Here is a 26,998-nt window from a genome sequence, read left to right on the forward strand (position 1 = left end):
CTTTACTACACTCCATTGTCTAGCGTAGACTATGAGTGAAGTCAGGCGTATTGGGGGAGGGTAGAAAAGCACAAATGCACAGTGTGGTGAACTGGACCTCCAGGATCCTATGCTAAAGTACCACACCTGGCTCAGGATTCAGCATAATTTCTTTAACACTAAAAGATATCCATGTGTACGCTAGCGTTCAGTTATCCTCTCACACTCATATCAGCTCTTCGCCTGACACAAGCATTTATTGAACAGTACCTGCTTGTCCTGCTCGCCCTGTTTCACCCGGAGCGCCTTTAGTAGAGAATCCAGGGAATCCTGAGGGACCTGGCTCTCCGGGCAGACCGCTCGCTCCTGCCACCCCTAAAATATCAGTAAAAACACCAATCACACTTTGTATCTTCTCCAAATTCTTTGTAATAGAGATAATACTGGACAAATGAAGAACTTTGATATGGAGAGCAGGCAGCATATATAGAAATTCAACACTGAATAGCAGGGTTAGAAAGAATATAGTGCCCAGTATCCTGGCCCAACCTGGGGCTAAATTGCATGGCTAGTCCTCTACCCAGCTAACAGTCCTTGGGAGAGAAAGCGCAAAGATTACATTATGGGAAGACAGTATCCGGAAATGCTGCAAATAAGATATAGTGTGGATGGCTGACACAGCAAGGTAACAAGCACGTTACTTACCTTTGGTAATGCTTTATCTGCTCAAGACCCCATCTAGCCCAGATTTCTTACCAAAGAATAATCCTCAGGTGTTAGATTGGACCCGAAAAGTATTCCTGAGCAGTACCCCTGCGTGCTGGTAGGTGTCGTCCTCGCCCTAAGTGACGGGCGCAGTGCTTATAAAGGCGCCACCTTAGCAAACTGACATTAGTTTCTTTTTGCGACCTTCCACGGCAGAAGTGAGGAGCCACGAAGGACACTGGCTGGTCGTGCGTAAAACTAGAGTCCCTAAAAGGGAAGCAACCCTTTACACTGAAATCTTTTTGAAGAGCTGAGAGGACAGGTTGGTCGGTAAGGATCTACAGCTAGCTTGAGTCTCCACCAGATAAGGCGTTACCAAAGGTAAGTAACTTGTGCATCTGATAGAGATTTCTAGTCGCAAATTCCTTATCTTAAAATAGATACCAAGCAATACCGCCTGAAGGTGAGTCGGCAACATGGATTAAACTAGAAAATCCTGTAGGACCGAACGGACAAAATGCCCATTTCGCTGGACCTGTCTGTGCAGGCATTTTGATTCCTAAACGTGTGCAGGGAAGAGAAAGTTGCTGCCAGACAGATAGTCAGGACAGGTACTTTGCGAGATAATAGTGTTCGCAGGCTTGGCGCTGCTAGAATGAGCTTGCAACCTTCAGCAGGTTGCTTTTTGGCCAAACATAGCAGATTTTGATGAAGAGTACTATCCATCGTGTTCCATTTCTGTGCAGCCTTTCCTTTTTTGGTTCCGACGTACCCCACAAAGAGTTGATCATCCACCCAGAACTCTTTTGTGGGGTGAAAGTAGAACAGCATTGATCTTTTGGGGCCAGCCGATGGAGCCTCTCCTCTTCTTTAGAAGAGTGAGTTGGAGAGAAAAAGGTGGGCAAAGCGTTGGACTGGCCTACATGAAAGGGAGTCACCAACTTCAGTGGGAAGGATGCTTTAGTGCGAAAGACCAGTTTGTCTGGTGCGGAAGCTGTGATAACAGTGGCTGTAGCTCACTGACCCTCATGGTAAATGCCTGGGGCAGCATTTGTGGAGCATTTCAAAGGGAGCACATATCAAAAATATGAGAACTAGGTTGAGGTCCTATTGCAGCATCATGAAAGGAGCAGGTGGAAGCATATGTTGAGACTGTTGAGAAATCTATTTACAATAGGTGATTGAAAAGGGATGGTTGATCTGACAACTGCAAAATTGCAGATATGGCAGACAAATAAGCTTTCAATGTGCCTAAAGCAGAGCTCTGTGGGCTAGGGTAAGAATAAACAAAATAACCTGGGAAAGGGGTGCAGATAGAGGGTCAATTAGCTATCTGTACACCATGACACAAACTTGATCTAATGGCATGCATATACCATCTTGGTGAAGGGACGCCTGGCTGCCAAGATAACATTGCACACTTCGGGCGGAAGGTCAAAAGCTTCCACCTCGCCCAGACAGCTGCCCTAGCACAGAAGTGATGCATCTGTCAGGGTCCGTTACTGAACCAATCACGGTTTGTTAGCCACCACTGCAGGTCTTTTGCAGTTCCCTTCAAGATCAGGACCACGTCAGAAAGAGTCCATGTTGCTGTGCCCACAAACTTCAGGTCCCACTGCACACACCTCACATTCCAATGCGCATGTGTCACAAGGAGGATGCAGGAGGGCATGAGACCCAACAGCCTCAGAGTGAGTCTCACCGAAATCCAGGAAAGAGGCCGAAACATCAGTTTCGTCACCTGAATATCTTGGACTCGCTGCTCAGGAGGATAGGCCGAAACTGCACTGTGTCCAGAACAGCTCTGATGAAAGGGAGAATTTGAGGAGTCAGGTGCGACTTCGGCAAGTTTATCCCAGAGAGTGCAGGTTTGCTGTAGTCTGAAGGTGGGGGATGACTGACAGGGGCAAGCCTACCTTCAACAGCCATTTGTCGAGGTAGGGAAAGACTGGAATTCCGGACCTCCACAGATGAGCTGCGACCACCCCATCACTTTCGTGAACACCAACATACGACTGTGAACCGCAGGTAACAGCTGTGGGCAGGCAGGGCAGGGGAATTACAATAAGTGTCCTGTAAGTCCTGAGATACCATCCAGTCTCCTGGATCCAGGGTGGACAAGACTTTAGCGAATGTGAGCATTTCTTCTTTTTCAGGAAGAGATTGTGCGGGCACAGATCTAGAATTGGACTTAGGCCTCTGCCCTTCTTGAGCACCAGAAAATAGCACAAAGAGCAACCTAGACCTACTCCTGATGCCGGCCCGTCTCTATAGCTCCCTTGGCCAAGAGAGCCAAGACCTTTTGATGGAACAAAGAGATGGTCCGCAGTAAGCTTGTTGTAAGTGGGTCGAATTGGTGGGGGATTGGTCACAAAGAGGAAGGAGCAACCCCTTTGGACGAGCTGCAAAACCCAACGGCCTGATATTATTAACCTCCATTGGTGCAGGTGATGGCGTATCCTGCCCTCCACTTGATGCCTTTTGTTCGAAGGGCATACTAAAGGGGTTTGGAGGCTGCCGAGGGGTGTTGGTTTGCCTCGACCTCTGGCTTCCTGTCCCACGTTACCTGTGGGAACTGCATCCTTGACCACTAAAAAATTGCTCGGTTTGCCATCCATGGTGGCTGGGCATGTAAAGATGCGGTTGGAAGCTCCTTCTGTGACCACAAAAGGGGCAGAAAGTGGGCTGGGATTGGCAAGGGCCATGGAAAGGCCCTACGACATGGCTGTAGCTCTGCTGTCCTTAAAGCTCTCTAGCGCTGAGTCCTCCTTCTCTCCAAACAACCGACAGCCATCAAAATCTTGGATATCCCCAGAGAAGCCAGTGGTTGTCGACCAGGTGTGGCACCGACGATGAAATCGCTCTGCCCAGTGAGTTAGTTCTGTCCTGCCCACATCATATTAAGAACTTGGCTGCAGCTCTCCCATCAGCAATTGTTTGAGAGAGAATGGTTAGGGCCTCCTCCGAGACCAAGGGCCACCTAGCCCCAGATGGTATGGGAGCATCAGCCCAGGAAGCTTGCAATGTTTACTGATAGCAGTGCCAGGCTGGCGGAAGAGAACAGGCTCTTCCTTAAGATATCCTGCCTTTTGAATTCCCTATCCAGTGGAGTGGTAGGAAATGAGCTGGGGTTAACTTTGGAGGTGGAGTCCTGGACGACCATTCTCTCTAGGTTGGAGTGCTGGGTGAGGAAATTGGGTTCCCCTGGGGCGGGGTGATGGTGTTGGGCAATTGTCCTATGCACAGCAGCCTCTGTGCAGGGCTTGGACAAGGCCCAAGAAGAATATTGGAAAGGTCTTCAATGAATGGGAGTAACGGTTCGTTGGGGGCAACTCTCGTCTGAAGCACCACCGTCAAGACAATCATCTTGACTGCCACTGAGGGTAGCGTAAGGTCAAGGACCTCAGCTGCCCTACACACCCACCACCACTGCGAATGACGCACCCTCCTTCGCCGCCAGACTAGGGGTAGATACCAGGCCAGTTCTGGGCAAGTGCCCAGTCCGCTGGCATGCACCATATCCTCATACTAGTTGTCCTCTGGATCGTCCAACTGGTATCCATAAGGGTCCTCAGACCCCTCCCAATCATCAACCAATCCAGGCCTATCCACAAAATAAGGCACTGGCTCCGATATGACAGAACATAACATAACATAATATAATAATATTTGTAAAGCGCATGTTCACCTAGAGGTCTCTTGGCGCTGAATAACATGTTCATACCCAAATCAATGGTACTCATTTTATCGACCTCAGGTGGATGAAAGGCTAAGTGAACCCACCGGGATTTGAATCTGTGACCATGAGGTCGAACACAGGCCCCTGCAATGGACGCATTAGTCCACTGAGCCACCAGAACCGACATGAGGGGTCTGTACCCATTGGTGCTGGAGCCAGGCATGGATGACGCCCGTCTGGCTCTGTATCAGAGTTAAGGATGGTGCCACCGGCAGCCGCGTTCGGTAGTGGGAGTACCTGCCGGGCGGTGACGTGGGGAGGGGGAGGGGCAGAGTGGTGGGGGGGGGAAGTAATCTATGGATTATGGAGCTTTACAGGTAAGTAAACATATAAATAAATAAAACGAATTTTGTTGCACGCACTGCATTGCATTTGGGGATGCAGTGCACACAACGAAATTCGTTTTATTTATTTATATGTTTACTTACCTGTAAAGCTCCGTAATCCATAGATTACTAACTCCCACCCTGCCCCTCCCCCTCCCCACCCGGCAGGTACTCCCACTACCGACCGCTTCTGGCCACCGGGTGGCGTCAGCACTGGAGCAGGTGCCGGGTAAGGTTGAGGTGGCTCGACCGGCGCGCTCCGGATTCATCAATAGATTCAAGGGGCCGGACGGGTGCCGGTGGTGAACCCGCAGGCGGAAAAGCAGTAGGAGCCGTCGCGCCCGAAGGCGCTCCAGCAGGGATGTCCTACCCACATATGAGGTGCATGGCCTCACAGAAATTCTCGTAACTGGGCGGGGGTTGCTGCGGCTCCTGAAAACTCGGAGCAAAGATGGCCCAGGCTCCACCACAGAGCTAGCCCTCCAATGCCGATGCTCCCTCGTCTCGTCAGAGGACTACGACCGACGTGGTCGGAAATCTCTTTGACGTCTTGCTCATCTTGTGCCTGTGGAACTTACCTAATTCTCCGACTACTTCGACTGATGCGATAAGTGCATGGAGTGGGTCCGCAAATGATCTTGGGACCTTCCTCTCAAACGAGATCTTGAGCTTCGCGCTTCGAGAGGCGAGGAGCTTAAAGGACTGTTCCCTCAAGGGTTTGGGGTGCATGGTGCAGCAGTCGATGCAGGTCTTGGCATTGTGGTCATGCTCCAAGTACCAGAGGCACACCAAATGTGGGTTTATCATCGACATTTGACGTTGACAGGCGCTAGACACTTTAAGAACAGCTTTCCTAGCAGACACCTTGATGCACCAGGAGGCAAGGTCCTAAAGAAAAAAATCGATAAAAAGCTGAAAAGCGTCGGTCAAAAAAGACTGGGGGTAGCTCTTTCTGGATCTGGGCTAACTGGCATGGAAAGAAAACATCATCACACTAGGGTGGCGCCAATACAGGCCCTGCGCACGTCACTCCTGTCGTAGACCAAGCCGGTGAGGCCACATGAAGCTGAACGACACCACCTACTGGCGCGCACTATACATTTCTGGATCCAGTCTGACGCCTAGGGATATTCTAAGGTAAGGAATCTACAGCTAGAAGTCTCTAGCAGATAATGACAGATAAAACTATACCAACATATGTTAAATCATCATTTGAGATTTCTCTCACGTGCAGATGCTAACAACAGTTACACATCAGTACCCATGATAAATGCATTTCAAACTATATACATTGAAAGTAATAGTTTCAAACAACACTGATCATGTACCTGGAAATCCAGACACTCCACGCTCTCCTTTGGCCCCACGAGGCCCCGGACTTCCAATAGCATCCCCTCGCTCACCTGCAGAAAACAAAATTAAACTTTCAGTTTAGACTTTTAAATCTACTATTACCACAAGATCTTGATCTACACTCTTTATGGCCGAACAGAAAGCACAGCTTATTCAGATTTAATTATTTATAATGACAGAAGAAGTAAACAAAATGCTTTGGGAATAGCATATCCAACCCTGAAGGGTTTGTTTCTCTGTTTGCTTGTGGTTCCAGCTGATCTGAGTCTGCCAACTGTTTTGTATTTATTCTGACGAATGTTTAACTAGGGTGAGTGTGTTTAGATGTGTTGTTCTACAGTACATTAACCACTAAGAATATCTTTTGATATCATATTAGAACAATCAGTCTGTATCACACTGCTTTTCTTTCGGGAGGAAAGTAGAGTTGAATTGGAGACCAGGACAAGGTAGGGCCAGGTTTAGCAATGTGATGAACTACCCTGGCATATTGTCTGTGGGAGGTAAAGGTTCAGGAAGATGGGCCAGGATAGCTTCTGCTGTAAGACACCTTACAGGGACCCTTCTATTTCTCACTCGGGAGGAGGCCCAGGCTCCTGGTTCAGACTTAAGCAGGTGCAGTCATTCATTGAGGTAGGGTAATCACTAATGTTAAGACATTACCTTTTCTAGAAGAGATGCTAGGATCCTTTACACATAGTAGCCGGTAGGAAGATCGGACCAGACATGAGTGCTGGCTGAGTGTTCCATGTCAGGGGACAGGGTGCCACTCCACACTTGGTGTGTGACATCAAATAGTTTTATTTCCGCCAACATTGGGGGAGAAAAATCTCTCACAGAGCAGTTTATTTAAGAAAACACCAGAGATGGTAATTTCCACATACAATGCTTCACAGATCTGTTGCTGGTGGTTATTTCGGGGGAATGTAAAGTTGGAGACAAACAGGGGCTCAGGGTTGTTGGATTTATTATTCATTTGTTGCTGATTTAACAATGCCAGACAGTATTTATGCAGCAGATGATGAACAATACAAAAATATAAATTAATAGGTAGAAAACAAACACCATCGCATGGACGATACATGCCACCTGATGAGCACAAAAAAGTGCTTTTTCAGATGGCCTTTAAAAATCTATACATTCTTAAGATGTTGTAAATCAGATGGATGTTGATTCTGAAGCTGGGTTCTTTACCACCTACACTCTAAATACTCTAGTTGGGGGGGGTCAACAGATTAGGTCTGTGGAGGAACGATGATTCTGAAAATGAAGCTAGAGAGCCCATGATGGCATTCTATACCAAACACAGTTACTTTAAAAAATACCCAGCCTAGATGGGCAACAGAGACAATCACATGTTCTTGCATCTTTAGGCTGAATATGACCCATATACCACTGCTAGAACGATGAACCACTAGGACCACAGTATTACTTAGACCTCCACAGGGTTGATGATCCACTAGACAGGGAGAGGGAAGGGACACTGTATTATGGGCTGATAGTGAGGCTCTTTAGTAAAATAGCAGGCAAGTAACTTTCTAGATTACTAGGCTTACACTGAGTAGTATACCTATATACTACTCTGGTACATTTCCTGCAAACAGGTAAGTAGAATCGTTTTTGTTAGATTATGCAATTTTAAAGAATTTCTTAAGTTTCTCAAACTCCATACTTTGAAACTTTTCACAGAAGAACAGTCAATGTTATCCTATGGAGGAAAATAGTGTAATTGGTTCTGAGGTAAGTATTTGGTAGTGGGAGTTGAGGTTCTGGGGGTAGACTCAGGGATCCCCCATGTAATGTAATGTAATGTGTATACTTGTAAAGCGCACTGTTGCCAGTCGGCGTCCTGGCGCTGTATACCGCTGGGGAACCCGTCCTGGCATTCCCTGTGGGATGGTCCCTGCTGGGAATCCCCAAGGTGGAGCCAGGCATCCCTGGCGTTGATGGGGCCGTTGTGGAGATTAGGCAAGCTAATGCCCAGAGTTGCCGAGTGGGACCCCTGGTTAGAGTAGGCACCGAGGCGAGAATTATCGAGTCTGCTGACCCTGGTCCACGACCCTGCCGCGTCGGGAATCGAACCCTGGTCCCGGGCTGATTTCTGCTTTCGGGTCTGCTGCCTCTAACCAGTGAGCCACACCACTCCCCATGGGTCGAGGATGCACTATAGTTACACCCTCTGCGGCAATAGGGCGTCCGGGTGCAGAGTGCTGAGGCCAAATGTTATCCAATGGAGGATAGGGGGTCTCCGGTTGGTGGCTGCTGACTAGCAGGCTACAAGGTTGTAGGACTCATGCTCCTGGTTCAGGGGAGTTCAGGGGGATCCGATTTAGCACACAAAGTGTACCCGCAGAGGTGGCTGGGTGCAGGGTGCTGTTTTGGCGTAGGGTGCCCTGTTGTTTTATCCAATGGGGATTTTTGGTTTTAGCTTTTAGCAGCAGGCTCACTCCAGGAAGATTTCCGGGAGGAAACAACAGCTGGGAAGGTAAGTTGGAGCGCTCTGGGACGTAGGTGCACCTCGTGTTCTTTTCTCCAGGATGCAGGGCGGCTGGATGCAGGGGTGTCTTTTGAGGTCGGATTTCACCTTACCCGGCCACTCTGGTTGAGGGGGTCTCCGTGCAGAGGCTGCAGGCGACATCAGGGAGCACTGCAGGGGTCAATCCACGGTGGACTCGGACTCTGGAGCGCTGGGGGACCACACAGAGACCAGTGGGCCACTCAAACTCGGGCAGTAGGTGACAGGTGGAGTGGTGGTTCCAGGCGTCGGATTTCTTTTTCCTCAGCAGGCTCTGGGTCTTTCTTTGGTGTTTCTTCTGAACAGCGCTGCTGTTCACAGGAGATCCGGTCTTTGTTGAAGGCAGTCAGTCCTCCCAGGGGTTCTGGAGGCTGCTGGCTGCAGGACAAGCGATTTTTGGTGCAGGATCTCTGGAAACTGCAGACGAGCCGGTAGGACTGGGGCCAAGTCAGTTGTTCTCTGCAGTCTCCTCTGCTGGGCGTCTTCTTTCATCCTTTTTCTACTTAGGTTGCGGGAATCTGCCTTCTTGGTTCAGGGCTGCCCCCTAAACACTTCATTTAGGGGGAGTTTTAGGGGTTTCGAGGTCAGTAGCTAAGGGGCTACTGACCCTAGGGTGACTACACAGTTGCTGTGCTCACCCCATGTGGGGGAGTGAGCACAATCCCTAATCCTGATTGGGGAGTGCCTGCCATCTGCAAGATGGCGGGCACTGAAGAGTGGGCTTCACCTCGCCTCCCCCGCCTAAGGGGTGGGGTTTGCAGAGGTGGGCACACGTTCTGGGCTGGCTAATTTTTCCCGCCTGCCTCTCGGCCGAAAAGGAGGGGAGACAGGAAGAGGGCTGGCTCCTGACAGCAGGAGAGGCTGGGGGTCGCATTACAAAGGCTGCCAGGCCTATGAAGCTCCCCTGCCAAAGATGGCTCTTCCTGGCCTGAGGGAGGTGTGAACACCTCCCCCAGCAAAAAGCTTTGTTTCTGGGCTCAGGGAGCGAAGGCTCCCACCCTAGGGGTCCAGAAACATGTCTTGTGGTGGCAGGCTGGTGTGTACCAGTCAGGGAACCCATCAGAGGCTGGCCGTTTTTTCAGAGGGCATCTCTAACGTGCCTAAGAGTGCATTTTTCATTAAATCCCACACTGACATCAGTGTGGGTTTAATGTGCTGAGAGATTTGATACCAAACTTCTCAGTTTTCAGTGTAGCCATTATGGTGCTGTGGAGTTCGTAATGACAAACTACCAGCACCATATACTCTTAATGGCAGCACTGCACTTACAATGTCTAAGAAAGGACTTAGACACTTTAGGGGTACAGGGCTCATGCACCTGTACCCTCACCACTATAGGGCACCTAGCTAGAGGGGTGACTGATCTATGCTAGGGCAATGGGTTGTTTTGCACCAAAACACACAGCCTGCAATCGCAGTGTGTATGTAAAGGTACAGGGCCTCTAAGGGTGGCACAATAAGTGCTGCAGCCTTCGTGGTGTTCCCTGGTCACAGTGCCCTGGGTACCTGTGGTACCATTTACCAGGGGCTGACCTGTGGCCAGAGATGACAATTCGGTTTGGGTACAGTTTCGAGGAAAAGAACACAGACCCAGGGAACCTGATTGGCAGGGACCAAAGACACATCAAGTCAAAAGTGCATCAGTAGTCTGGCAAAAAGTGGGGGAGGTGGGGTTGCTGCAACAGAAACCCAGCTTCTCACAGTAACCCCTTGCAGCAACCAAGGATTGTTGTGCCGAGCCCGGACACCAAAACTGAGGAAGACTCAACTGTGTTCCAAGGGACTTTATGGACAGTGAGACCCACATCAAGTGGACCAGCTGTCCTGTTTGCCCTTTTCCTGCAGAACCAAGAGAAAGAGTGAGCCTCCGACCGCCGCCACCCGACACCTCTAAGTACCTCAGCGCCAGCACCCCAAAGCCTGAGTCTGAAGGAGGTAACGGTGCCAGCGGGATCCTGAGACCCTCAAAGGCTTAGTCCGACCTTGGGGTTGGCTAGACTGGACCCCCAGTCACAGCATGCAGCCTTTTTTTGCATGCACCCTCAATCTGCGAGGGTCTCCCACAGCGCAACCTGACACCTAAAAGCACCACTGCACCGGAGGCACACAGATCTAGGAAAAGTAGGCCAACAGTGTCTCTATGTGCCGAAGCATCTCAAGGACTGAGTCTCCATGTGGGTTTATCTGGACTGCCCCCACCAGTCCCAGCTTATAGCCTCTTTTTGACCCGACCAATCCCTATACACTTAAACAGGGCACCCTACGCCAAAAAGCACCTCTGCACCTGGCCGCCCCAGACCTGCCCGAGGTGACCTGTTGGTGCTGCTATGGACTCTGCCCCCATACTCACCTTAAGTCAAGAAGAAGAGTCCCATAAGTCACTGATTAGTGCCAGAATGCAGTACATGTTTCCCCCCATTAGATAATATTACTGCTCCAGAATTTGCACTGTATGAACTTTTGAAACCTGTAAAAATTATTATCTTAGAAAAGCATTTACCCGATTTGGATGATCTTGGTATCTCAATTCATGTTCAAGTTCAAGAATTTGTATAGCGCGCTACTCACCCAGAGGGTCTCAAGGCGCTTGAGGGAGGGCGTGTGCATTATTTATCGAATAGCCAGGTTTTAAGCTGCTTTCTGAAGGAGAAGTGGTTCTGTGTAAGGCGGAGGTGAGTGGGGAGAGAATTCCAGGTTTTGGCCGCTAAGTAGGAGAAGGATCTTCCTCCCATGGTGGATCTATGGATGCGCGGAACTGCGGCGAGGGCTTGGTTGGATGATCGTAGTTGGCGGGTGGGTGTGTAGAAGGACAAACGTGTGTTGAGGCATTCAGGACCTAGGTCGTAGAGGGCCTTGTGTGCGTGGGTGAGGAGACGGAACGTTATTCTCTTGTTGACGGGGAGCCAGTGGAGGTCTTTCAGGTGTCCGGAAATGTGGGCTTGACGGGGGATGTCCAGTATGAGTCTGGCTGAGGCGTTTTGGATGCGTTGGAGTTTTTTTCTGTAGTTTGGCTGTGGTTCCTGCGTAGAGTGTATTTCCATAATCCAGTCGGCTAGTGACCAGTGCGTGGGTGACTGTCTTTCTTGTTTCGGTGGGGATCCAACGGAAGATTTTTTTGAGCATGCGGAGGATGTTGAAGCATGAAGCTGAGACGGCGTTGACTTGTCTGATCATCGAGAGGGAGGAGTCTAGGATGAAGCCCAGATTACGTGCGTAATCTGTAGGTCTGGGTGCTGTACCCAGGGCCGGTGGCCACCATGAGTCGTCCCAGGCAGAGCGGGATGATCCTAAGATGAGGACTTCCGTTTTGTCCGAGTTTAGTTTTAAACGGCTGTTCTTCATCCATTCGGCTACTTCTTCCATTCCTTCGTGTAGATTGGTTTTGGCGGTGTTAGGGTCTTTGGTGAGGGAGAGGATCAGCTGGGTGTCGTCTGCGTAGGAGATGATGTTGAGGTTGTGTTGTCGAGCGATGGATGCGAGGGGACTCATGTAAACGTTGAAGAGGGTGGGACTGAGTGAAGATCCTTGTGGTAAGCCGCAGATGACTTCGGTGGCCTTAGATTTGAATGGGGGGAGGCAGACTCTCTGGGTTCTCCCGGCGAGGAACGAGATGATCCTGTCCAGAGCTTTTCCTTGTATTCCGACGTTGCTGAGGCGTTGTATGAGGGTGCTATGACAGCCTGTGTCGAAGGCGGCAGAGAGGTCAAGTAGGATGAGGGCAACTGTTTCTCCGTTGTCCAGTAGCGTTCGGATGTCGTCTGTAGCTGCGATGAGGGAGGTATCGGTGCTGTGTTTGGCTCGGAAACCGGACTGTGAGGGGTCGAGGGAGTTGGATTCAAGGAAGGCGGCGAGCTGAGTGTTAACGGCTTTCTCAATGACTTTGGCAGGGAATGGGAGGAGTGAGATGGGGCGGTAGTTCTTAAGTTCAGACGGGTCTGCTGTGGGTTTCTTCAGAAGGGCGCTGAGCTCGGCATGTTTCCAGCTTTCTGGGAAGGTAGCGGAGTTGAAGGAACAGTTGATGACATCGCGGAGATGGAGTGCGATGATGGAGTCTGCTTTGTTGAGAATGTGGTGGGGACATGGGTCGGTCGGCGATCCTGAGTGGATGGAGTTCATCAGGCGGATGGTGTCTTCAGTAGTGATTGGGTTCCAGGCGCAAAGGTTGTGAGGTGCTGTTTTGATTCAGAGGTGGGTGGAGTGGACTGTTCTTCGGACTGGTTTTCAAAGCTGTTATGTATGTCGGCGATTTTGTTGTGGAAGAAAGAGGATAAAGATTCGCAGAGGTCTTGGGAGGGAGTGATGCCGTTGGTGCCTGCGATGGGGTTAGTAAACTCTTTGACAATGTTGAATAGTTCCTTACTGTTGTGGGCGTTGTTGTCGAGACGATCCTTGAATGCGGATTTCTTGGTGGATCGGATCGATTGGTGGTGTCTGCGGGTGGCGTTCTTGAGGGTGGTCAGGTTGTCACTGGTTGGGTTTTTTCTCCATGTTTTCTCGAGAGTTCGACATAGCTTCTTGGATTTCTTAAGGTCATCGTTGAACCAGGGGGCCTTTTTGCTACTTTGTCTGATCTGGTGTTTTTTCAAGGGTGCTAATTCGTCAGCGCTGTGGGTGATCCATTGTGTGAGTTTTGCGGCAGCTTGTTTAGGGTCCGATGATATGGCAGGAGGGTTTTGGTTAAGCGATGTGAAGAGTTGGTCGGTGGTGATTTTGTTCCAGTTTCTTCGAGGAATAGGTTGTGGGGGGTTGAGGGTCGTGGTCTTTTTGTAGCTGAAGTGAACGCAGCTGTGGTCCGTCCAGTGGAGAGCTGTGGTGTGATCGAAGGAGATGTGTTTGCTGGAGGTGAAGATTGGGTCGAGCGTGTGTCCGGCAAGGTGGGTGGGGGTGTCAACAAGTTGTTTGAGTCCGAGATTGGCCAGGTTGTCCAGAAGGGTGGTGGTGTTGCTGTCATTTTTCTTTTCCAGGTGGAAGTTGAGGTCTCCCAGAAGAATGTAGTTCTCGGAGGTGAGGGCATGTGGGCTGACGAAGTCAGTGATGTCTTCGTTGAATTGTGTGCGGGTTCCTGGTGGTCTATAGATGAGGGTGCCTCTAAGAGTGGTCCTGGGGTCGGTGTGGATCTGGAAATGGAGGTGTTCGGCGGTAACGAGGGTATCGTCGGAGCTGGTCGTGATTCGGATGGTGTTCTTATGGACGATGGCTATGCCTCCTCCTGTGTGGTTGGTGCGGTCTTTTCGGATGATCTTGTAAGCGTCCGGGATGGCTATGGCGATGTCGGGGGCTGATGATGCGTTCATCCAGGTTTCTGTAAGGAAGGCGACGTCCGGCGATGTGGTGTCGAGTAAGTCCCAGAGTTCAGTGGCGTGTCTGTGGACCGAGCGGGTGTTCAGCAGGATGCACTTCAGGTGGTTAGAGTGGGAGCCGTGTTTGGGGTTCGTGGATTTGGTGTGGGTCCTGACGCAGGCGAATTTGCAGGAGTGGCAGGCGAAGGGTCCATGGGTGTGTCCTGGGGCAGCTTCGCAGCATTGTGGTTTGCGGCCGAGATTAAGGGCAAGGAGGGTAGCGGCGTCATACGTAATGCGGGAGTGGGTTTTGCGAGGACCAGGGGGTCTGGCTCTGGGCGCAGTCCAGGCGCGGACGGGCGTAGACGGGCTTACCTTTGGCGCACCTTCGGCGCGCATGGGGCGCGACCGCTGCGCGTGAACGCTGCGCGGAAAGGCATCTGTCATATGTGGAGAGAGGGAGGGGGAGGTGCGAGGGAGGGTCAGCTGGGAGGCGGGAGCGGGGTGGAGCTACGGGCTGGGAAGCACAACAACAAACAAAATGGCTGCACCAGTTCAAAAGCGAAACTGGGCGAGACTGGGGCACAATCAAAGGCACAATCGAGCACAAATACTTAAAAATACAACAATGGTTACAGGACAATGCGCAGCGTGAATTGAGCAGCACTAAATATGCAAAATGAACAAAGCAGGCAGCGGCAGCAATGCGGGGGTGAAATAGCGCAATGCGAGGCAGCAGAGCGCAGATGCGGTGGTCAGAGTCGGCTGGCAGGCGCTGCGATACCGCTTATCTGCTTCGAAGCGCTCAGCTATCTCAGGTCACCAGTTCTTGGGAGCGTGGGGGAGCGACCTCCTCTGATCGAGTCAGGAGAGTCACAGCGCGGGGATGGAGGTGCTGGTCAACAAGTATCTGTGGGAGGGAGGGTCAGCCGGGAGGCGGGTGCGGGGTGGAGCTACGGGCTGGGAAGCACAACAACAAACAAAATGGCCGCACCAGTTCAAAAGCGAAACTGGGCGAGACTGGGGCACAATCAAAGGCACAATCGAGCACAAATACTTAAAAATACAACAATGGTTACTTGACAATGCGCAGCGTGAATTGAGCAGCACTAAACATGCAAAATGAACAAAGCAGGCAGCGGCAGCAATGCGGGGGTGAAATAGTGCAATGCGAGGCAGCAGAGCGAGCGGAGCGCAGATGCGGTGGTCAGAGTCGGCTGGCAGGCGCTGCGATACCGCTTATCTGCTTCGAAGCGCTCAGCTATCTCAGGTCACCAGTTCTTGGGAGCGTGGGGGAGCGACCTCGTCTGATCGAGTCAGGAGAGTCATATAAAACTCTGTGGTATGTTTATTAACTGGTGTTGGATTTCTTTACTGTGGATGTGTCTCACTTACTGCCATTGTGTGTGCAATACATGCTTAGCACTACCCTCTGATAAACCCGACTGCTCGCCCACCTTAAAAAAAAAAGAGAGCATTTGGGTTATCATTTGTGCCTCTGTAAACCAACGGGGGTTTGCCTGGACTCTTTACACAGTGTACCTCGATTTGGTCCACTATATGAAGAGCCAGCTTCCTACAGAAAGAATTTTATTTTGGAAACTAAAATAACGAATGCTGCTATAAATTTCCTTATGGGAGCTACCAGTATGAAAACCCAAAAGTGCTTTGTGGAAATAATGAATAAAAAGGTTTCTAGTGTACAATAAATCATTCATTAGACCTTACAAAGTACACTCATACTATCCCCTTTCAGGTATGAGTAGTTAATGCATTGCATTCTTGTACTTGTAGCCCTGGGAAATGCAAGATAACAAGGACCAGGTTTCAAAAAAAGATACATTTGACAAGAGAAAGGATGAGCTGTCTGCTTTAGAATCCTGCAATGTGGTTATTTGAATATTTAAGTCACTGAACGGTTTTATGTAACAAAAAGGCAATCTGCTTTGTTCCCTTTACTCAGGTTTAAAAAAATACATGAAGCACTTGGAAATATTTCAGAAAAGCTGGTCACTTTCGTTTTACAATGCTGTGATTTTATTGATATATATTTGGCAATTATTTTTATACATGTTATTCAAAGTAATTTAAAGCATGTCCAGAGAAACAAGAACTCTCTTTCTGGATTTTCATCCAGATCCTTTTATGGAAACTTTGTGAACTCAATAGCATTTAATGTTCCAGCGGCTAGGTTTTTCCTCTCATCAGACAACGCTTTAAACAGTTGATATGAGACAAAAAAACTTTAGAATGTGTTCCACAGCCGTCATTATCACCCCTGACTGATATCTTGAGTAAACAAAGACAGAAAGGGCATGTGAAAATGAATATAGATTATTTTATATAAAGTTCTATTTAACAATCATGTGCATGCCTTTGCAGATTCTTATCATGCGAAGAGCGGGCTGTGTGATGGTGGCAACGCTGCCTCTACTCCAGTAAGTTGTGTCTGCCTCTTCCCTCTAAAACGAGCCGTGCTCCTTGGAGTATGCTGTATCTCAGGCCAGCACCCACTCCCTGCCTGGCAGGCTCGGACTGGAAAGAAGCAAATACGTTATTTTCTTTCTTTTCGGCCCTTGGCCAGCAAGGCAGCAGATCAAAGCAGGCTGCACACTGCCGCTGCTCTAGAGACAGGCTGAGGGGGCCCCTTCGCGCAGAGAGACTTGGGGTACCCCCGCACCGCCTCTGAAGTGAGCCCCGGCCACACAGCTCTGCCCGTGGGTGGATGTGCCTTCAACCAGTCTTAGATGCGAGTTACAGCTGAAAATCCAGGTCTGATTCGCAGAGCATTTTCTGTGAATCATTTCCAAGATTGGGACAGGCTTACTCACTGTGTACTATCGGAAACCTTATGTTAACCTTCACTACTCTTTCAAATTCATGGGAAAGTCACACTTAAACTTAGAGGAATACACATTGACTCCATGAATGTCATTTAGGGGTCGACAGGGGTTGCAGCTGCGACCCCTGGCTTGCCGCCGGCGACCCCCAGCAGCGTGCCTGCGACCCCCTGAACTCAAGGACAGTAGCTAACTTGGAAAATAATCATTTGTTGTTCCAAGTGGAGTAGATCGTCTCCGTGCCTCCTGCTGCCCCTGAGCTTGTGGAGAGAGTAAGAAACACATACAGGAGAGAGAGAGAGGGGTAAAGGTAAAAGGCTCAGAGGCGAAAAGAGAATAATAATGAAAGGAAGAATACACTACAGAGAGGAGGGTGCGAGATCAAGAGACACGCCCAGGAGGATGTATGTTTGAGAGAGACAAAAAGGGATGAAAGCTGTGGGGTCGGGCCTTAGGCCCTCATGCTGTTACTCAATGCGACACAGGACACACTGCATACATGGTGCAACTGGCCCAGAGCACGTGCGCTCGGCCTCTTTTATTGGTACTGTGTCACATGACCTGTGACATCAGTGGTGGGTGGGTGTTCAGTGTAGTTACAGGCTCAGCACTAGAATGCTGACTTGTGCTGGGCATTACATCCCTCCCCAAATTGGTTAAAAATTACACCAAACATGAAAAAGTCCAAACACCTGTGGGGGAAAGAAAACACAGAAAATAACATTGGACTTGCGCTTTCAAAAAGAGTCTCTTTGGCTGCTTGCAAGCCGCAGGCAGTATAGTTCTTGCGTTTTGAATTAGCAGTTCTTGGTGGCACGGTTCTTAGTTGTTCGGCGGGTTCATTCTTTCTCTGTCGGCTGTTCTCAGCCCTGCCTTTTGCTTTGCTCTCTTGGTGACGAATGGTTCAAGAGCGATGGATGACGTGGTTGTTGTTGCCTTCAGGCTTCTTTTCTCCAAGCTGGTTGCGTGATGTTTCCAGGCAGGCTTCAGTGTGTTTCTTAGCAGGTGAATAGAGTAGGTGCGAACATCCCTCTCACTAGGATGCCCCTCTCGCCGGTTTTCTTCTGCCACAAGATGTCCGGGAGGACCTCTTTGCCAGGTTTCCACTGGACTGGTGTTTTTGGTCGCGTTGCTCTACCATAGCCTTCGGGCCGTGAGCAGGGCGCTCCACGAGCCTCACCGTCGTGTCCTAGTTCCACCTGAAGGTTGAGTTGTCGACTCTCTTCATTGCTCTCGAGGCTTTCATCCTCTTGGGTCCTGCAGACGTGCTTCTCTAGATCTGTCTCCCGTGCGGGACTAGCTGCCACCAGAGTCCCTTGAGGCTTCTGATACTGGTCTGCCACGGGCTGGTGTGAGGTAGGTCAGGTCCTCCACTCCCGGAGTCCTGAGTAGTCTCGCCATCCAATCTTCCGCTCAGACCCCAGAGGTAGATGTCGCCAACAGTCTATCTTGCTCTCTTCTGCGTTCGCCATGTGGATGGATGGCTCGTAGGTGGTTGTCTTTGGTCTGCGCTGCCGGTGTTCTTGCCAGGCTTGTCTTCCATTGCACTCAGGTGTTCCAGTGCCTGTTACTTTCCTACTTTGCGCAGGGGTGGCTTCTTTCTTCTTTTCTTAGTGGCGGCGGCCACTCTGTTCTTTCTTCCCTCTTCTTAACCTGACAGTCGTGCCACTCTGATTACTTCTTCCTTCTTTTCTTCGTAGTGGCGGTGGCCACTCTGTTCCTTCTCCTTTCTTCCTTTCTTTGGTGGCGGCATGCCACTCCGAGCTTTCTTCTTCTCTTCTCCTCGCGACGTACCCTGGTCCCCTTTTCTTCATCTTCTCTGGCCAGGCTTCCCCATGCAGCGCGCGCACTCTGCACGTGTCTTCCTGGTCTTGTCCTAGTCCTAGGACACTGTCTTCTTGTCACTCACTTCCAGGGTTAGCGTCGCGACCTTCACACTTCTTTCTGTCGATTTCGTTAATTAGTGTGGTTGAAGTTCGTGGGTCCAGGTCCTCGGACCGCGCCTTGTCTGAACTTCTAGGACCTTGTGCTGGTCCCTTCTGCCGAGGTCTGGCAGGTAGGTTTCGTGGTGCTGAACTTCTTGGACCTCGTGCTGGTCCCTTCTGCCGATGTCCGGCAGGTAGGCTTCGTGGTGCTGAGCTTCTTGGACCTCGTGCTGGTCCCTTCTGCCGAGGTCTGGCAGGTAAGATTTGTGGTGCTGAGCTTCTTGGACCTCGTGCTGGTCCCTTCTGCCGATGTCCGGCAGGGAGGCTTCTTGGTGCAACCATCTGGCTGGTCGACTTCGTGCTTTGTGACCAGGCTGAGTGGTCAGGTTGCTTCTGTGTTGAATCTTCAGTTCTGCGGGTTGTCTGCACAACCATTTTCTTTTCATCTCAGTTCAATTGCTTTGGTGCGCAACTGGGTGCGCTCTTCGGGTGTTCCCTTGTGACTTGCTGCTTTGGGCTAGTGCTGTCCGCACTGCTGCGCATTTGCGTCATGCGCTTTCGCACTTCCTGGTGCTGGGTTCTAGAACCATCGTTGGTTCGTGTGGGGTGTTCTTACTTTCGCCATTCTGCTGCAGCGACGGCCTGTGGCCACCAGGCATCGCTGTCTTCTCTTCTGGCGTGGCGTAGAAGCTTCTGGAGGGTTGCATCACCACTCCGTTGACGTTCTTCTGGTCTTGCTTCTTCTGTTTGGTGTTGGTTGCGATTCTTGTGGATTTTCTCTGGGCGCACTTGCGGCGTGCTTTCGAGTGTCTTCTGAGGAGTTCTTGCACTCCTGTTGGCGGAGGTGCTCTTTGCGTTTCTGGCGCGCTCCTGCGCTGTCGCTTTTTGCATCTGGGTGGTGTCTCGGTACTACTGTAGTCAGTGTTGCTGTGCATTTACCTTCATGCATGGTTGTGTTCTCAGTTGTGCTGTGGTCTTGTTCTGTTAGTACGGTGAGCTTGTTCGCTTTCTCCTTTGCTTGCCTGGAGGAAGCTGGTTACTTTTCCTCTAGAATGTCCTGCGTGGAGTGGCTGCACTCCTGACGTGCTTCTGGGGTCCCTGGCGCGTTCTCGGGGTCATCACTCTTTTATCTCCTCGGGCTGTGTGATGATTTGGTGGCGTTCCGGTGTACCAGTGTTCTTGCGCTCGGTCAGTTTATCCTGGCGTTGTTTCGCAGTCACCTGGTGCGGAGTCCCTTCACTCCTTGCGCCGTTTTGTGCAGTGTTATGCTATGCTGTCCTGGTGGCGATGGTGTGTCGCTGTGCAGCGTCTTTGGTCGGGCTTCCTTGTCGCTGTGTGGCGTTCCTGTTTCAGTCTGGCGTGGCGCGGCGCAGTACCACTCTCTGTGTTCTGAAGTCTTGTGGTGGGTGCGGCGCCACTGGCATGTCAGGTAGCACTGGTTTGCACTTTGCTTCGTCCTTTTGAGCGCTCCCCAGCTTGTTCTCCTCTGTTGGGCGTCTGCTTTCGTTTGGTGCGCTTGGGGCTATACTACAGGGCTGCAGTGGTCAGTTTACCTTATGAGTCGGTCTGGGCTGCAGCAGCTTGCTCTGTGCTGCCTTATTTTCCTCCTGGCACCCGGTTGCCTGTTGGCTCGTGTCGCTCTATGGCATGTAGGTTGCTGCCATGGGGTAGCTCCTTCGTGCTGTTGGGTGCAGTGTTTGGCTTGTTGCAGGCTTGTTTATTTTCATCTGCTGCAATATTGAAAAGATCCACTAGATGGCAGGGTTGCTCCTTGGCAGGCATTGGCAGTCTTTCCCTTGCTCTGGGTCCTTCACTATTTCGCCGGTGTTTGGCTGTGTGCTGCGTGGTGTCCTAAAACTTCAGGCTAGCGTGGAGCTGGAAGTTCTTCCTGGGACTGCATGTCCAGTGGCACACGGTGCCGGTGAGGCTCCACCAGAGGGTTCCTTGGAGCATTGGTGAGTGTCTGTGTGCTTTGTGGACAAATGCACTCACGATCGGCACTTTGCTGCAAGTGCAGTGCTTCTCTCAGTCAGAGCAGCTTCCTTGTTCACAGGCTGCGCTGGGGGCCAAAACGTAGGCGCTATTGCTGGGGCTTGTCTGCTCTGTTGGGTTGCGGACCACGCGCTGTCTTCTCGATTTCCCCGCCCGCAGCAGCCTCTCATTTCACACGCTGCGCGGGCGGGGGAAGAGGTCAACGCGGCTCCCGGAGATTTCTGATCTCCTTACGGGCAGTGTTCAGAGTCTTCGCGGGTGGGCTCCGCTTTCAGTTCTTGCGGCACTGGGGCAGTCGCATTGACGCGGGTGGGCACCCGCTTTGTTTATTCACACCCGCAGCTCTCCACACGCTGCGGGCTATGCACACAGTTTCTCCGGGCAAGACGTCATTTTCGATGCGGGTGGGCTCCGCTTTAATCATTCGGCGCCCGGCAGCTCTCCTCACGCTGCGGGCGCTCTAAGCTAAGGTTCTTCACCCCGCGGCGGGGGACGCTGTAGGCAGGCCGCGGGTGGGCTCCGCGATCCTCGCTTGATCTCGGGGGCAATAGCGGCCGATGCCGCGTCGCAGCAGGCAGGCCGCGGGTGGGCTCCGCGAGCCTCGCTTAATTACGGGGGCATTTGCGGCCGATGCCGCGTCGCAGCAGGCAGGCCGCGGGTGGGCTCCGCGAGCCTTGCTTAATTACTGGGCTAATGTTCTGTGCCGCTCGCAATTCAGGGGGCACATTAAGTGTTCGTAGTTTATGGCGGGTGGGCTCCGCTTTTGGTGCTTCACCATCTGGGGCTCACCTTCGGCCGACGGGCCTGTTCTTCCGCGGGTGGGCACCGCGATGGCTTCTTCGTCTTTCTCGGGGCACCGCCTCGGCAGGGCGGGCTACGGCAGGCTCCAGAGGTGCGGGGTGAGCTCCCGGTCACCTTCTCCTTTTCCTCCAGGCCCGGGGCTGGACACACGCCTCGTGGGCCTCTCGGTGGCCGGATCGATTCTTCTCAGGGGTGTGCCTTTGCAGCAGGCAGCTCTCCTTCCCCTTTTTCTTCGAAGTGTTCTTTTCAGCTGTGGCACGCTGGGCACAGCTCCGCCCTCGTCGCCATTGTGGGGTCGGGCCTTAGGCCCTCATGCTGTTACTCAATGCGACACAGGACACACTGCATACATGGTGCAACTGGCCCAGAGCACGTGCGCTCGGCCTCTTTTATTGGTACTGTGTCACATGACCTGTGACATCAGTGGTGGGTGGGTGTTCAGTGTAGTTACAGGCTCAGCACTAGAATGCTGACTTGTGCTGGGCATTACAAAAGCGACATCAATAATACTGCGACACAAACAAGTGAAAAAGGAGAGATAAGGGAGTAGGAGAGGGAGGAGAAAGGTGAAAAAGAGACAGAAAAGGTAAGAAAGGAGATCAGTGAGAGGGAAAAGCATGTATTATAAGATCAGTGAGAAAGACACAGTTAAGATAACAGGAGGGGTGAACAACAACTGAGAAAGACCTCGCATATAATAGAAAAGTTAGACAGATCACAAACAACTGAGGGGAGGGTGACAGTGTGTCAAAAGTCATATGGCATCACTTCCTGTGACATCATTGGGGTCAAAACATTTGATGTAACTTCCGCCATCCCAGGCATTTTGTAGAATCGATGCCCATGACTGGCTAATAGAATATGTTTTGTGAATCAGGCCCTTTTGCAGATGGGAAAAATTGTTTGTTGCCAAATTATTTTACCCTTTAAAAGCACTCCAAGCTTTATTTATTGTCCCTTCCCCTGAAGGGCGAGTGGTGTCTTAAAATCTTGCAGCAATAAATATTTGCCATCCCAATAAAATCAAACACATCAGCAAAACATATATTTTTTTCTCAATGAAAATGATACCATCACCAAATGTAGCAAATAAACAATATACATTTCCTACCCTTCACTCCGGGAGAACCTTCAGTTCCTGGAAAACCTGGAATTCCAGGAAAACCGGAATCACCCTAAAAAGCAGAATGATTTTGGTTATCACAATATGTTCTAAAATATACTTTAAATTGTGTTCACAGCCAATCTTCTGTGTACATGAATGATTAATTTAGGAAACAAAGCTAGAATACGATTCACACAAAATTTGCACTGAATTATAGCAAACCATTTTTGCCAACTGTAACCTTAGATACCTTATATGCTTTTTTGAGGGAGTTTTACTGTCAAAAATCATGAAAAACACAAGGAAGATTTCATAAAACATAAATACATGTGTTTGGCTGTGGATTAAGACACCTGAATTCTGAATGAATGTTGCATCTTACTTTATAGGTCTTCAACAAAATGTAGGGCTCACCACTGGTAAGAGCGCCTGTCATGATCAGCATCTAATCCAACACTATATTTACTTGTGATACGGCTAACAAACTATTGTAGCACATGGATTCCGCCAGCTGCGGCCAGTCCATTGGGGATGAGGGGCCACAACCTTTTGAATTGAATTTGAATTTAAAGGGATTTGTACAGCGCTCGTACACCTGGCGGTTTCTTGGCGCTCACTGGCATCAGCTACTCAGCGAAACGGAAGGGGAGAGAGGTAAATATTCAGGATGGAAAGGCTTGGGTGAAGAGAAAAGTCTTGAGATCTCTACGGAACTGGGGGTACTGAGTACAGGTTCTGAGGAGCAAAGGGAGAGAATTCCAGAAGGCTGGACCTGTGTTAGCAAATTTTGAACCGCCCCACTTCTTCCGTTTGAAGCGGGGAACCAAAAGGAGGTGGTGGGAGGAGGATCGGAGATCTCGTGATGGAATATAGGGTTGGATGGCCGAATTAATGAAGGAAGGGGCAGAGCCTGTCCGGGCTTTAAAAATGGTGCAGCCGAGCTTGAATAAGACGCGTTGCCGGACCGGGAGCCAGTGCAGGGAAAAGAGAAGAGGGGTTACATGATGTGATTTAGACAGGTTAAAAACCAGCCTGGCGGCCTGGTTTTGAACAAGCTGGAGACGTCTCATGAGGTAGTCAGGCATGCCATGGTAAAGGATATTGCCATAATCTAGGCGAGATGTTATCATGGCTAGAAGAATTAGTTTGAGCGCGTCTGGGGCGAAAAATCGAGAGACTCTGCGGATAGTCCTGAGTGAGAGGAAGGCTGAGGAAACCACCGCAGAGACCTGGGAATGCAGTGAAAGTTGGTTGTTAATTTTGAATCCGAGGGTTCTGACAGAGGGTACGGGAGTGGGAGGGTCACCTAGTGAAGGGGGCCAGAAGGAGGGGGTCCAGGGACTGGAGCAACCACCTGTCAACATCAGCTCCGTTTTGTCGGGGTTGAGTTTCAGGTGGTTGAAGTTCATCCAGTCCTGGATGAAGGTCGTAATGGACTGAACTTTAGACATGGACTCTGGGGTAGAGGAGAGGGAAAAAATGAGCTGGAGATCGTCTGCGTAGTTATACACAGAGACCTCCAGCTGCTGTAAAGCAAAAATGAGAGGGGCAATGTAGAGGTTAAATAAGAGGGGGGATAGAGAGGAACCCTGGGGGACACCACACAGGCCCCTCACAAACAGTGTCAATCAGGGTGAACAAAGGTCAGCCTGACAGACACTGTTCATTTTCAGGTCAGGCAGCCAGAAGCCAGACACGCGCTAAATGTGCAGGCTCCTGGCTGCCTGAGCTGAACTTTGCTGGATTGAGGAAGTCACAGCTCCTGTGGGCGAGACCTCCTCAGCTGAGCAAAGGTCCCTGAGGCCCTGCCCTCAGTGACGAGGGGTAGCGTCACTGATTGACTCGCACCTGGCCGCTTCAGTTTTAAGCCCTGAAGCGCCCAGGGGTGAGTGTCAATCAGTGATGCTTTATCACAGAGTGCGGTGGGGTCAGCAGTCTCACTGACCCAATCCCACTCTCTGGTATCCTGTCACAGAAAGGACTCTTCAAAGATTGGTACTGACCTGTGGTAGGCCTTCATAGTGTAGGTCTGTAGTGTTTACTGAAGGTCTCTGATGTTTACACTTTAACCTGTTGGGTGCCCATGACGAGCTCAGCTCGTCATGCAGCACGGTGGCGCTGTACTGATGACGAGCTGAGCTCGTCATGACAGTTACAGAAAGCCCACGCGGGGATAATTCCCCCGGTGGATTGGACTAAGCACCAATGGTTGAGTAAAGATGGCAAGGTGTAGAGTGTACCATTCCAGGTGTCTAAAAGATCACTAGAGGGGCCTCTGGGAAGTGATCAAGGTTTGAACTCCTGAATACCTGGGCAATGAGGACTACAAAATTAAAAAAATTAAAAAAGTAATCTAACAGTAATTTCCACTGTATTGAAAGTATTTACAAACCTGTAACAACATCATTTTCCTTCAGCTTGCTTGTGTTGTTCAAACTGCCTTGAAAAGTACCTTACATAAAGCATTGCACTGATTAGGCTTTCTATTGGAAGTAGGGACTACGGCTACCTGTACCATTGGCTGCTTGGACTTGGGTTGGGACTAGTGGTAGGGCTAAGGCCTTTATTGGATGTAGAGATCCGGGTTTTTGAACTGATTGGGTGCTTGGACTAGGGTTAAGATTGGCTGCAAGGTCCTGGTCTCCTATTGGTTCTAGATGTTAGGGCTAGTGTTGTGATTGGATAGTGTTAGGGCTAGGGTTCCCTTTGGCTGAAGGGGTCACCTGATTACTAGGGCTACAAAAAAGGCCAGGCTTAGGGCGTCTCAGCCCGGGCGTCGAGGCTAAGGGTGGAGAGGACAAGGGTAGTTGCCTGTTGGGGCCTGTAAGGGTGGAGAGGACAAGGGTAGTTGCCTGTTTGGGCCTGTTCGAGACTGGTCGGGACTAGGGCCAGAAATGCTGCCCTTTTTCTCAGTTAAAAATACCCAGCCCACACCATCCACAACCACAAACAGAGCAACACACTCACACCAAATATACACCACGCACAACACTATGCACAGATTAATGTACCAGCATGCACCACCAACCCAACCAAACCACATCTACACACCCTACTATCCCAACTACCACACATATCCACCATCACCCACAAACAGTACACAACTCTATCCTATACCACTAACCAATACACTCATTACTAACACAACGCCAATCAACACCATAAATAACTACATCCAACTCAGACACACTCTCCCTGCTGTAATTACACCTAACAGTCCACCTTTTATCACTAACAAATATATAATGAGCCTTCCATCAGTTGACTTAAAAAAATAAACAATAAATCCTTCACTCTTGTATCCCTCCACTATCCTTTTTCTATCAAAATTAACAGACTAACATGTTCACTTCTAAAATTCCTTATTCCATATTCAACTATACTAATATGCTGCCCAAATAACTGAATAACATATCTACTACTCAAATTACTTCATATTTATACTATACTAATTTTCGACACTAATCCTTTATGGGTTCCGGAGTGGCGTGCTACTCGCCAAAAAAGCGCTTGAACACCCATCAGGGGTAACAGGTGCTATACAAATGCAAATCTTTCTTTCCCTTTTATCCATCCGCTATCCTTCTCACACCAAGTAACAGAATAATATCCACCACTGAAATTACCTCATATTTCACCATATTAATTCACCACTAATCCTTTATAGGCTCCCTGAATAGCATGCGTCAACAAGCGAGCGATAAATAAATACAAACCTTTGTCCTACTCTATCCTTCTGCTATCATTCCAAATCCAAATAACTGACTAACCTATCCACCACTTTAAATGTACTTGCATGTTTCACTATACTAATTCAACACTAATCCTCTGTGGGTCCTGGAGTAGCGTGCTACCCGCCGAAAAAGCGCTTTGACGCCTCGTCAGGGGTAGTAAGCGCTATATAAATGCAATTACAATACAATACAATACAATACATAGAAGGCCATATCATGAAACATCGATTACACATAGCACATTACTCAGGGTATCACTTGTTGTATGGATAACACAGCAAAGGCCCAGTCCAGCGGTCACAACCAAAGAAATACTGTATTAGTCCCATCGACACTTTCCATCCACCTGATGATGCAGCAGAACTAGTATATAGCACCTTTGTTTTTTGAGTATAGCAGTATATGGCCTATGCGTTAGGATTCAAGACTTACAACAATAAATAAACAGTAGCTCATCCCACTCCCGCCGGCACCAGGCTTGAGGGGATTGACATCTCCGACAGTGGTGGGGCTTAGTAGGGTCTATCCTATGCATCCTGACTTGGGTGACATACATTTGTCGCAGAAACTTAAAATGGATCAACTTATGTCTGCTGTTTATGGAAACTGTCTTTGTCTCCAGACAGCATGCCGCTCATTGCTCATCAGATATCTGGTTGCCTAAATCTGCTGCCCATGCACTACGCACCCTGCTATCGTCTATGG

At 50.0% G+C, this 26,998-nt stretch overlaps 1 protein-coding gene across 2 annotated transcripts in view; it reads right to left on the bottom strand.

Moving 5' to 3' along the window:
* Window positions 1–26,998, bottom strand: part of COL4A6 (collagen type IV alpha 6 chain) — a 907,271-nt gene that overhangs the window by 136,138 nt on the left and 744,135 nt on the right. For both annotated transcript variants that reach the window (XM_078688783.1, XM_078688784.1), the window contains 3 exons: window positions 22,566–22,629; window positions 6,078–6,152; window positions 250–354 (listed from right to left, as the gene is read on the bottom strand). In XM_078688783.1, coding sequence (XP_078544909.1) covers window positions 250–354; window positions 6,078–6,152; window positions 22,566–22,629 — 244 coding nt within the window. The remainder of the gene's footprint in view (window positions 1–249; window positions 355–6,077; window positions 6,153–22,565; window positions 22,630–26,998) is intronic.

The sequence above is a fragment of the Lissotriton helveticus genome, chromosome 4_1 (genome assembly GCF_964261635.1).
Source record: "Lissotriton helveticus chromosome 4_1, aLisHel1.1, whole genome shotgun sequence".
Lineage (NCBI taxonomy): Eukaryota > Metazoa > Chordata > Amphibia > Caudata > Salamandridae > Lissotriton > Lissotriton helveticus.